General features: G+C 28.6%; 1 protein-coding gene across 1 annotated transcript in view; it reads right to left on the minus strand.

Annotated features, from left to right (window-relative positions):
- LOC129966538 (GAS2-like protein 1) overlaps positions 1 to 13,477 on the minus strand; it is a 68,843-nt gene that overhangs the window by 32,285 nt on the left and 23,081 nt on the right. Inside the window, exon 3 of the mRNA XM_056080977.1 lies at positions 6,998 to 7,105. Within this exon, the coding sequence (XP_055936952.1) occupies positions 6,998 to 7,105 (108 nt within the window). The remainder of the gene's footprint in view (positions 1 to 6,997; positions 7,106 to 13,477) is intronic.

The raw sequence follows: 13,477 nt of genomic DNA on the forward strand, positions 1-13,477 counted from the left end.
TTTATAGGCTGTGATAGGTTTATCAGTTTGAAAACTTATATTTTTCTACAAATTTTTAATAAATTTGTAATTGCTTCATTCCTTAAAAGCTAAGTAACAACAATCAAAACTTTTCAGAAAAATTGAAAAGTGGATTCGAATTGAAAAGTGGCATGAAACACGATAACATAATATTTCAGACTTGATTCGTTTATCTTTATTTACTTATTCATTTTTATTCTATTCTTCATTACATAGCAATGATAATGCGCACACACAAAATAAGGCATTTAACATTTGTCGTTAACATTCGTGTATAAGATATTAAAAGGATGAAAAATGTTGTAAAACATCATTAAAAATGATTAAAATTAAGAAAAATTACCCAGAAATAAACTTTGCATTACTGAAAAAGCTTTTTTAAAAATTTATTTTAAAGTGATTTAAAAATGACTTTTCTATGTTAAAATGCTCTGAATTTTACAAATGTTATGTATCTTTAATTAAAAATTCGAAAGCTTTACTGAGCATTTACTGCCCAAATAATAACTACATCCCAAATTTAATAATGATGGATCCATCTTTCTGTTTTGCAGAGGGTCTTGTGCAATTTTTGCCTTATGCATGTTGCAGTTTATAAATCGTACGTCAGTCCATAACTATTATCATTAAACAGAATTGATGATGTCGTGTCCGCGCTACCACCGAAAGGGGGTGCAGTAGCTTCTGAGGGTAAAGACCACTGAGCACCCGAGGGCAAAAGTCTGACTTCTAGCTAATATGAAGATGGAACTCACACATTCGCTTGCACAACCCCTTTTTACATGGGGGCACATTCACACATCTCACATATAGAACACAGATGAAGAACAACCTTGCCCGAACTGGGATTCGAACCCGGGACGCCCAGATCACGGAGAAGATGCGCTACCGTTATGCCAGCATTTAGCGGAATTATAAAATATATATGAAGCACCTGTATAAACAAGAGATTCTATTCATTTCACATTAGTTTTAATAACGATTATTCCACAAAAGGGGTTTTAATGACCCCCCCCCCCGAAAAGCTGAAATTAAATAAGAAAAAGATTTCAAGATTTTTTATTTCCCATATTTGTGTTTTAAAAAAAGCGAAAATTCATTTAATAAATGAAAGAAAGTATAAAAAAAATGCGCAGTTTATTAAAATGGTGTTTATTTTTTATAATTCCAAAAATTACTTTTTAAATAAAATGGATTCAATAGAAAATAATAATAATAGCTTAATAAAAATTAAAAAAAAATAATGATAAAAAATTTAATGAAAAAGTTTTTGCTTGCTCAAAATAATTAAACTGGATGACTTAAAAAGATAAAACACACACACACACACACACACACACACACACACACACACACACACACACACACACACACACACACACACAAAAAAAAACATCTGTTTCGGGAAAACTTATTTTAATCACTTGCAGCCATTTCCCTCTCTTCATTTTTCCTTCAACTAACATAATGGTTGAGACGAAATCATGCCTGTGTAATGTTAGAAAGTAGTAAACTCAGATTGATTGATATGCGAGGCACATGAAAATAAATAAGTTATAAGCGAAGGACGCTGATAATACCAGAAGGCCATGAACAGACTTCTTTCCTTAAATGATGTATCATCAAAGAAAAAACTATACTTATCCCATTAAAGCAGTTTATTTAATTTTCGAGATTACAGGAATACTATCGTAAATTAAACTTTTTCCAGCACGAGCAAGGACGTTCTTTTTCTTTTCCGTTTTTGGATTACGCAATTAAGGTGAATCGGTCTTCAGACATGAGAAGAATACAGGTTTGTTCCACATCATTTATGTGCTAACTATCAAGTTATTTTTCTTTCGGTGGCAGCACGAAGTGTCACCTGTAATTTATCGTTTGTTATTAATCATTTGACATTTACTTGACATTTCCTGATAAAAACAATTACGAAAATGGGAAAAGACAATTATCATTATCTCAGTTTTGAAATAATACAGGTATAGCCTTTAATGGTCAATTAATAATGCATAATGAAAATAAATTTTAGGAATAAATTTCATCATATTAGCTAATTACTGATTAAATATGAGACAAATATTAGCGTTTTTAAATATCAGATAACCGGCCATCTCAAAAAATGCCCACTTAAAAAAATATAACAGGAGAGGCAAACAGGTCTCATTTTATGTTCGTTTCAGATTTCTTTTTTCTTTTAAACAGCAGGTTTTCATGTTATCAAATATAAACCAATTTACAAGGTCGCTATTAAATGCTACAACATTTCAGAAAATAACAAAATTAATTATAATCGTTTGGTAAAACAAGTTGTCTGTCTATTTCTGCAATTGGCAACTTTCTATTAGTGCAGACGACTTTCTATGTAAATAAAAAATTTGGAATTTTAAAAATAAAAGCCAAATTGATAATGGTTAGAGAGCTTTTTCATTGTGTATTATCTGTACATAAAACTTTTTAAGCAATCAAATTGCCTTGATTTTAATAAAACATTTATTTATAGAACTATATATCGATTATTGGATAGTTATACAGATAGACCTCAGACTAGTCGTTTAAGCTCAATTCTTATTGAAGAGCTCACCACGAGAATTCATAAAAAGAAAGGAAAAAATTCACAGTGTTTTATAAATAAAATATCTTTAGCGAAGAACGCGACCCGTAAAGCTATTCAAGATTTAATCATAAAGGACGACCAGAGGTTTCAGCCTAAACGCAGACGATAAGGTCGATCAAGGTTTAATTACCACACAAATATTATTAGAAAAGTTGCAAAGATGCCAGAAGTTGCTGAACAGGAATGGTAACAAACAATGCTGACAGGCTTATATTTTCAGATGAGAAGCTATTTCGCACAGAACAATAATATAATGTCAAAAATGAAGCCATATACATTCAGTAGGCTTCGAAAATATACTTGAAAACCTTCGAATTTTTATACGCCTTCAGAACAAGAATTCTATTATGGTTAGAGGGGCAGTAAAAACAGTAGAAAATTGCCTTTAAAATTCATCCATAAAGAAATACAATTCAATGCGAAATTTATGATATTTTAAAGGATAAGTAAATAACAAACAGCAGAGTTTGGATTCTCTTAAAGGTTTTTATATGTCGAGAGCGTGACAGAATGATCCATTCTATGATGGACAATCGCTCTTTAGTCATGAATAAAAGTGATAATCGACTTAGAGCATTATTTAATGCTAAATTTTCCCTTATAATTTTGATCATGCTGGTACATTTATCATTTCTTAATTCATTCTACAAAATAAAATAATTTAATATTTTCTAACAGTATTTAGTAGACAGTCTGTTTATTTAATGTTATCTTTACAGGATTTTTAATATTATGTCAGAAAGTGAATAAAGACAACAAATATAAGAAACAAAATATGATGATAGTCAAAACATTTTATTTCCAGATTATGGTTGAAATCGTTGTTTTAAATCTTCTTAAGTCTGAGGAAACGTTTTGGGAATTATGGATGTCTGTTTGTTTGTATGTGAAAACTATAATTCCTAAACACACTTAGTTAGTTGAAAAGTCAAACTTTCTAATGATTTCAATTTTTTTTCATATTCTTGCATTGTGTATACGAACACGGACATGAAAAAGAACATAGTGAACAGGAAAAAGGTCACACGAACTCGTATACGAACACAAATAAAATCGTACAAAGATTTCTCTCAATATGTATATTGCTATTCATATTGAATGAGAATGTTACATAAATTTCTGCTTATTCCTTGAGTGTTTGAATATGCATCCAAAAGAAGTATTATGCATATTTTTAATGGTTAAATTTTTTTATTTACTGATTATTGCCTTGGAGAAATATAATATTTATTTTACTTTATCGTATGAAATTACTTTAAAAAATCAATACAGTACACTCTATTACTTTGGAAGTGTCCAAGGCATATTTTCTGATTTTTCATCGAGATATTTATCGGTATAATCCACACAAATGACTCCACTCATTAAAAAAACATTCATATGTAACAGTATATGAAGAAATCAAATACAAATATCATGAAGTTCGAAAAATAATCCTGCGTCTTTAATGATATTCAAAAATATTCAAAGCAAAAGAATCAACAAGTGTCCAGTCAATGAAGTAATATTACACCGGCAACTCTTTAGTCATTTCATTCCAATCAATGACACATGAGGGAAAAATTTGATAGCCGTTTCAGATAGTTATGTTTAAATCCCTTAACAGTTAGATTTATTTCCATGTAGGAATGTAATCTATTCAGCAGAACTCTATCAATATGACCGAAGGACGGCAAGGAATATTTTATCAACGATTCACTTCAGAAATATTCATTGAGATGATTTTGATATTATTCATGTACTCATTATTTGTCCAGCTGCGCGCTCAGTTTCAAAAAAAAAAAAAAAAAAAAAAAAAAAAAGATCTGCTGCATGAAAGTTAAAATTTGCATTTAGTTTTACACGAATATTTTCATTTGTTTATATAATACTTCTAATAAAAAGATTAAAAAATTTGATAATCATTTGTTTATTCTTAAATTCTACCATGTTGCTATACAATTTTGTTATTTTCTTTCCGAAGTTTTCTTTGTTTTTTATATCATATTTCGTAGACTATAAGCTTTTCGTAAAGCAAAGAAACAAAACTAAATAAAAAATAGAAAATTATCTTATAAAAGAAATTAAATTAAGTGGGCGTTTGAGTTTCCCAAAAAAATTAACGCCACCACGGAAATGTAAAATATATTATTGGTATATCTATTTATTAATACTTTTTTAGATATCAACGGAATTAAGAAGATTAAATATTAAATCATGTAATATTATTTTGTAATTTAATGCTATCTTTCTTGAATTAAAAAGCATCCTAGAGGAGTTCATTTGTAAATTTATATTGAGCATAGTAATTTTAAGCGCATTATTTTAGCAAAATATTGACCTCAATCATTATTAAATAGAAATTTATATCTTATATCTTTAAGAGAGCAATTCTTGTACATATATAAATTTATTTATTTCATGTATCTTGAAAACGGCTTTGACGGTTTGGATCAAATTTTATATCTAGATAAGATTTTGCTTTTTAAGTTTATCTATATAGAGAGATTCCTTGTCCAAAAAAACACGATTTACCCCCCCCCCCTATTTTTATTATAACTAACTATTAGAGTATAGAAAACAAATGTGAAATAAACGTATCTAAATATTTTACGAAAAAAGAAAATAAACCTGCCAAGCAAAAATCGGTTTTTCAGATATTTAATGTTAAAATTAATAGAAATAAATCAAAAAGTTATATGTTTTTACGTTGAAACATTTTAAAAAGTTAGCAAAAAAGAATAAAATAGACGTTAAAGGGAAAAAAAAATAACAGAGAGAGAAATAAAAGGCTACTTTTCAAATTTTTTAATAATTTTTAAGTGTTTTAAATTTTTAAACCGTTCGTTTCTTTATTCGCTTTCTTTTTCAGGGATTTTGATACAGTAAAAAAGAAATATCAAACTTTACTTGTTGAGAATACCACATTAAAATCTCGAAGCATTCACTGATTTATAATATTTAATCGATTATGCTCGCTTATGATTTCAATTCACGTTTGTTGCTAATGGTGAGAGCTCATTTAAATAACCTGTGTTTCCATATCGTTATGAAATATAACAGTTCAAAATGAGCTGTCATAAGTTTTTATCTCTTGATGAATCATTACACAAGTAAAACAAAATCATCTGTGTCGATGTACTAAAGATAAATCATTTTATGTAAATCAGTAAAAAACAAAATGAATATAATTTGCACTTAATACAAACAAGAGAGAAAGTAGATATAGATTTCGTTAATAATTTATTCATTAAGTTGTCTTTTCAGTCTGAAGCTATTCGAGGGATATTGAAGACAGACTTAACAGTTTTGAAATTTTAGTCGAAAATAATATTTCCCCACTTTGCAAACGTTTACATTTTGTGGCGGATTTCCTTATTAATACTAGCACTAGTTTTGAAAAATAATGAAGAAAAAATAAATTTCAATTCAATTAATACTAGCACTAGTTTTGAAAAATAATGAAGAAATCATAAATTTCAAAAATATAGCATTACAAATAATTTTACATGACAAATAATTTTACAAGTATATTTTACAAATTTACTTATTTGACAACTGCGTTAATATTTTTTAAAATAATCATGTCTGATTCTCCCAAATCTTAACCCAAGAGGATATGGATGAGGCTTCTCAGACTCGATAGCTTTAAAAAAATATCACAGTAAATTCAGTTTCAATGGAAAAACTTCAAATTCACTAATTGAATTCAAAATTGTTTAAAAGCTCACCACAGACATTTCGGAAGTGCTCCCCATTTTCTTATGGCAGAAAACAACTTTTAAGGTCGATATGCATGCGAACGTTTCAGTATTAAGATTGCTTAAAAAATCGCAATTATTTTTTATTTCGAATCTAGCAATGGAATTTTATTCTGTTATGTATACATAACAATTTCAATTTCAGCCTTATATTTTTTCAGTTCTTAAATATATTTTACGACCTTTACGTTTAAAGTGTTTTTAAAGGTAAAAACATTTTAATTTTAAGAGAGAACTGAATTAACTGAAAATTTTCTTTTGAATTTTCTTTATTGTTTTTGTACATTTTCTATGGCATAAACATTATTTGCCTTGTGTGTGCTTTAAAAATTCCACGGGATTGCGAGGCCCGATGCTCATTCTCAAATTCAAACAAGTAATGTTGCACATCCACAATCAGCAGCCTATTTGGAAATTTACCACCAATAATGGCCAGACTGTCGGAACATCAAAGTAGATGCTTTGCGCATGTGCTATACTCTGTAAGCGAGCTCGTTCCTAGACGTAACGAAAAACATACTTGCAGGACATGAAAACATTTTTTCTCCCTTCATAAATGGTCCTTACTGAATGCAAATATTGGTATTTACTTCGCATAAAAGTTACTGAGAAATATACTTACCCTAACAAATATAAGTACTTTGGTGTCTCCGATTCGATACTTGCCATCGGCAACTCGTATCATGGGAAACTGTGAAGGGCATGTGCATCTGCTCAGTAGATCTACAACCTGTAATAAATCAATCATCATTTATTAAAAATTCTATCAATTAATCAAAATTATCAACTAATTTCATTATTTAATTGGGTATTACTTATCCATGTCTACAAGACACAAAGGTTAAAATTATTATTTATCAAAGTAATTACGTCTCTACAACTTTTACAGATAAATGCACGTGTATCTGTTGGCGCTCTACAGGTCAGATTATTTGACCTAGAGCTATTAAGAGAAAGAAGGAGAAGTTTGTTTAATATTTGTGTTGTTTACAAGACAAATAAAAAATGAAATTGCAATACCGCGGAATCTAGATAAACAGCACAATGGCGTTTATAGCGGCGCTAAGATGTCACAGGACTAGATTTTATCAGAAAGACATGTATACAATGAACCGAACATATTTAACACAATTAAAATAACGTGACATTAATGCCTGATAATTTGGTTGTATCATGGACATGAAAGTATATCTAAACGATGGAACTGGAATTAAATATACAACATTTGCCTCAAAATGAAAACCTCAATTTCTTGGGATTTTCGGGTCACGAGGGGCCAATATTTTTGGATGAAAGTCAGACCCCTCACAGAAAAAAAATCCCTAATTTGAATCATTGCCTGAGGGTAACCCTTGAGAAAGTCTTCAGGCCGGATTCATCATTTCTTTCTTTTTGATTCTTTTTGCATTAAACTTAATATTTATTTCTAATTTAGTTAAGTTCATCTGTGTTTTAGTTATAGCAGCATTAGCGCTCTCTAAATACAATGTATCTTTATTAGTTTGTTTCAAGAAAAATTATTTTTAATTGAATTTCCTATTAATTACTATTTTGATTGATAACTTCACAATTTATAAACTAATTCGTCCACAACAAAAATGAAGAGTTCTGATTTTTCTGGAAAAGTATCGGAATTTTTTTATAAAATCAATAATTTAATTTTTACATATAATGAAATTAAATGATCAACTTTTAATTTTATATCATAAACAGCTCAAAATAACCTGGTTTACTTAACTAATTGTCTAAGAAATTGAGGGTCAGCTTTTATCATTAGGAGTTAAGAAATTTAGATTAAAAAAGACCGAATAATATATTCAAATGAATTAAATTATTTTGTCTTAGTTTGGTAACTAGAAATTTTGGATAGTGATGCCATTATAAGAACATTATTTTTTAAACATCTAATATTTTATCATACCCATACATTTTCAAATCAAGTATTTTATAAAACCAATACCTATCTATTTAATCCTAAGCATACTTAATAGAGTCTACTGAAGAAAGCGATTTCCGCTGTTCAAATATTCCGTGATGTAATACGGGGTCGGCGTAAAAAAAATCCGATACGAATCAATGAGAAGTCACTCACGCATACCTGTTTCAGACAGTACTACTACTACAGAATTACTCTTCCGGAATTTTTGAAAAACAGTGAATGAACGAAAAATGGCGGAATATTTGCTCTGTAAATTTATCTTTTTTACTTTCTCGCCTACATAGTAAAGAAAAAGTAAAGTAATCTCAAAAAAATTCGAATTAGTTTTTGACGAATCTCCACGTTTTAGACCTGTCTGAGTTCAAAAAACACAATTCTGGAAAATGTCTGTAAGTCTGTTTGTGATAAAAATAACTCAAAAACGCCTTGAGCTAGCTTGATGAAATTTGACACGCTGTCTTTACACCAGATTTGTTGATTTCCATCAAATTTTGAAAAAAAATCCGCTCAGAAGTCTGCCAGTTCTGCTGTTGGAATATAATTTAACATGATAACTGCAAAATGATGAGAGCTAAATTGATAAAATTTCATACACAGAATTAATATTTATAGACTAGACATCTGTCAAATTTTGAGCCAAATCCCACATGGGGTTGACCGTCTGTCGTTCTGTACTTTTAGAAACATGTTTACGCGATTACTCAAAAACACAATGACTTTAAATATATCAAATTTGTTAAGGGATTTTGTGACTACAAGTATAATTTTGAGTCAAATTTTCGCTTCAGTCGGTTGCGAAAAACGCGTCTAAAGCATCAATAATCACCAAACAGTTCGCCAAGGATAATACGATAGATTCAATAAAAATGCTAAATTCACGCCTAAGGTTAATATTTCGTAACTATTGTACGCCAATGCCATGTAAGGCGCTCTTTGGTATAACACCTTTATTAAAGTGTATGCTAGAAAGTTTTTAGGAGACCACACCCGCAGGTTGCGATAACAGGATTTTTGTTTTAGAGTTTTTTAACTTCATGGTGTCATTAATTGATATAATGATCAAGTATCACTTCAAAGAAATTAATTTAAAATATATATTTTCCAATTTCAATAACAGCAAAGTTAAAATTATCAGATAAACATTATCAGCCCGACAATCTCAAATTTTAGTTGGCTTGTCTACATTATCTCTAATTTATCTTTTGTTTGAATAAAATGTTCCGTGTTGTTTTTATAATCAAATAATTCATATTAAAAATTATGTAAAGTAATATTTTTGAATATTTTTTATCGTCATGATTTTTTTTATATATTTACAGATTGACTAGTCACTTATATTCAAATTGTAATAATATATTTTGATTTTAAAAAAATCTATGAAAAAAATATAACATTTTTAACTTAAAAAATGTCGGTGGCAAAATTTTATTCTTTATACACACAAACACACACAGAAAAAAAAATATAAATTATAGTTTCGGTAGATTTGATAATTTAAATTTATGATTGAAATGTCAACTTTACAAAAATAATTAATTTTTTTACCATCTTCGTTTATTTCTTAAGTTCTTATTACACCAATTTGTGCAATATAATGAATAGAGATAAGCAAAAAATTATTATTTTAATATACTAGGTTGTTTCAAACCTCGCAAATCAACTAATTTTGCTTCAGGCGCCGATTTTATTAGAAATAGTCCTATTATATATCAACTACAACTCTCAAAGTAAAACTGTTCTTATATTACTAAGTCACTAAAATTAATTTTAATTATATCTTCTAACCCCTTACTCGTTTAATTTCTCTACTTTCTAATTAAATGAAACCTTTCCTTTTATGAATGTTTTTTCATTTAGATTTAAATGAGAATACCTAGAGAATATTTGAGGTAATTATTAATTCTATTTAATTTTTGTATAGCATCATACCATTGATGAATGACTGAAAGTGTAAAAATGAGATAAATCGTTGCATACATGGCATACGGGTAAGTCGGTTGAAAACAGAAGGTTCAAGTAGCAGACGATTTTTTTTATGTTTGTCGCACAAAACCGATGAATAATTTTCTATTCATTTTCAAAATAACTAACTTCATTCTCCCGGTCTGGAAACAAAACGATTCGTTGTATTAAAAAAAAAAAAAAAAGACGAATTTTAGTCTGCTCTTGAATTATTAAGTTCATCAGCGTTTCATTCCCACAGATGATTCATCAATTAGTGGCATACCTTTCAGCAGGGGTGAGCGAAACCTTATATTATGTGTTCCAACTCGGATAATTGCATGCTGGTTATGATGAAAGATTATGCTGATTAACGCGTAAAAGAAAAACAGGAAACGGATAGAATTTTCTTCGAGGTTGCGTTTGCTTTTGGCCTCAAAAAATGCTGGGAATGGAATAAAAAAAATCGAATTAGCATTTCTTGGTTTGCAAATGAAGCGCCGAATATGTTTCCTGGTAAGGTCATGAAAAGAACGATCAGTGCTCAACGGAAAAGGTTTGCCAAAATGAAATGATAATCGTATGATTCAATATAATGAAATATTGTAGAAAATTATAAATTTCCAATGATTAGTATAATAAAACTAGATATAATTGATAACCTTTGATACAAGAGGTCCTAATAAGCATGTTTTAATTAATCAATTATAACATTTTAAGTTTGGGGAATTAAAACCCCACCTTGGTGTTTATGTAATTTTCATGCCGAATTATAGTGTTCTTGAATGATTTAATTTCAGCTCTGAAGTTTCGGAAGCGGTCATTTGATGCTCATATAACGCATCATTACAATAATTAAGGGATAAAAAATCGTTCCTAAAATTAAAAAATTAAAAATCACAATTTTTGTAATTTTGAAATATAATTAAACTTTAAAAGTGGAACTATTTTGAAGCATTTTCTTTTCAAGATTAACTTTGTGATTTTACATTTATTCTCAACGCGTTTATTTTTCAAAAAATGAATTCTATTTTGATTAACGTGGAGTGTACATTCTTTAGGTGTCAATATCATCTGTGATATTCATTTTCAGAATTAAAGACCTGTATAAGTCTTCAGATAACTTTGACAATCAAAATAAACTGGCATGTCAAACATTACTAAACATAAGGGGAAAAAATTCACGACAAAACATAAGATATCCTATGAGACAGAAAAAAACTGTATTCATTTTCAAGATTGCTAAAAACAGTTGATCACATTCTTTAACTTTTTTTGTTCTAATTATTAAAAAAAATCCGTTATAAAAATTTATATCAATCATTGGGGAAATTATAGCAAGGTGGTGTATTTTAACTGACAAGTTGCTATGATTATTCCAAGAAACCGCCTATAATATAGTAAAATATTAAACTCTACAAATTCAAATTTTCTGACTTCTGCAAAAACAAGTCTAGGGGAAATTCATACGAAAATTACAGCAATTCAGCTTTGGTCATCCGGTGCATCTAAATGTCCGCCACTACACATTCCAGCATTGATGTTATGGTCAGCTACAACGCAATCATCACCAAGTTCTCTCACATTAGATACGACCATTTATCAGAATTTAACCCATACGACCACACCAGCATTCTATCAACATAGTGGAAGCGAAACCTCTCTTTTATAAATTTTTCATCCACGAACTCAAGGTATCCCAGATAGACTAATTTTCAGAAGATTAAAAAAAAAAATACAAGTTTACTAATAACATTTTTTAGTTTTAATAACTTTTAAATTTAAATCTTTCGTGATAGGAAAATATCGTCTCAATTCCGTACATATATAAGTTCTATGCTTATTTACCGATCGACCTGCAAAAATTAATTTAAAAAAAATGTACAATTAAAACATAATATTCATAAGTTTTCGATAAAAATTATATATTTTTTTAAAAATTTGAAATGTTATTCATAAGTAAAGTAGAATGTTTTATAATTATTTCAATATTACATTTAACTTAATATAAAGGCCAGTAATCCTAGTTATATCAATTTTACAATATATTTTTATTTATAGTTTTTTTATAAAAAGATTTTTGATAGACTTTAACACAATAAATATTCCATGAACTAAAGCAAAACGGTTTTATATTATTTCTTCTTTTTATACTGGTATGAACAGGAAAATATCTAAATATAAATAACAACTAAAAATAGCAGTGCGATTATAAAGCTGAAAGACAAGCAAAACACTAAAAAAGCGGAAGTCTGCTACATAAATTACAGAGCTATAAAAACTAAACTTAAAAAATACTCTATCTTCCTATGCTAAGAAACAATACACTTTCTGATATTTTATTGCTTTAATCGTAAAAAAATGTCTTTCAACAGGTTCTAAATTTTTTTTAAACCCTTAAATGAAAACATGAAATAACATTCATCTCGGATACAATAAAAACCTGAACGAAGCGTAACTTTTCACACGAACAATATATATCATAAATCAACGAGGTGTTTGAAGTCCAAATTATCAAAAGATGTAAAAAAAAAATATTTGAAATGGCACGGTCAAAAAAGTGACTCATTCTTTCTTCTCATAACTCTTTATATATGCAATCAAATAGTTGTTGACTGAATATGTAAACAGTTGTGTAATTATATTTATGTATGTGGAGAAATGTTTATAAGAACAGATGGTTATTTAATAATACATGAGCTGAACAGTGAAAACATGAAAGAGCTTTCAGTATTTCATAGATTTTGCAGATGGTACCTAACAAAGTGTAATTATATTTATGTATGTGGAGAAATGTTTATAAGAACAGATGGTTATTTAATAATACATGAGTTGAACAATGAAAACATGAAAGAGCTTTCAGTATTTCATAGATTTTGCAGATGGTACCTAACAAGATGAAGTAACAAAACAATACAACGAACGATGTTTTGATATTCGAGTAAAATTTTTTAATTCTTTCACAACTTTGATGATTGATTTCTTTCTTTTAGATTCTTAATTCACTTTCTTAGAAATAGTAAATATCTTTACAATGAATTTCAGAATGGGTAAAATATTAACATGCAATTTTGAAGAAAAAAAATGATATAATTGGGTTTTTTTTTAAATTCTAGTTGCTCTAAAAATGTTTTAAAACTTCTTAGTTTTTAGAATTCAGTTAGCTGCAGTCATTTTTTTTAAGTTTAAGCTTATCTATAAAGAAATTTCTCAGAATTGCTT

This window comes from Argiope bruennichi, chromosome 4, assembly GCF_947563725.1.
Source record: "Argiope bruennichi chromosome 4, qqArgBrue1.1, whole genome shotgun sequence".
NCBI classification, from domain to species: Eukaryota; Metazoa; Arthropoda; class Arachnida; order Araneae; family Araneidae; genus Argiope; species Argiope bruennichi.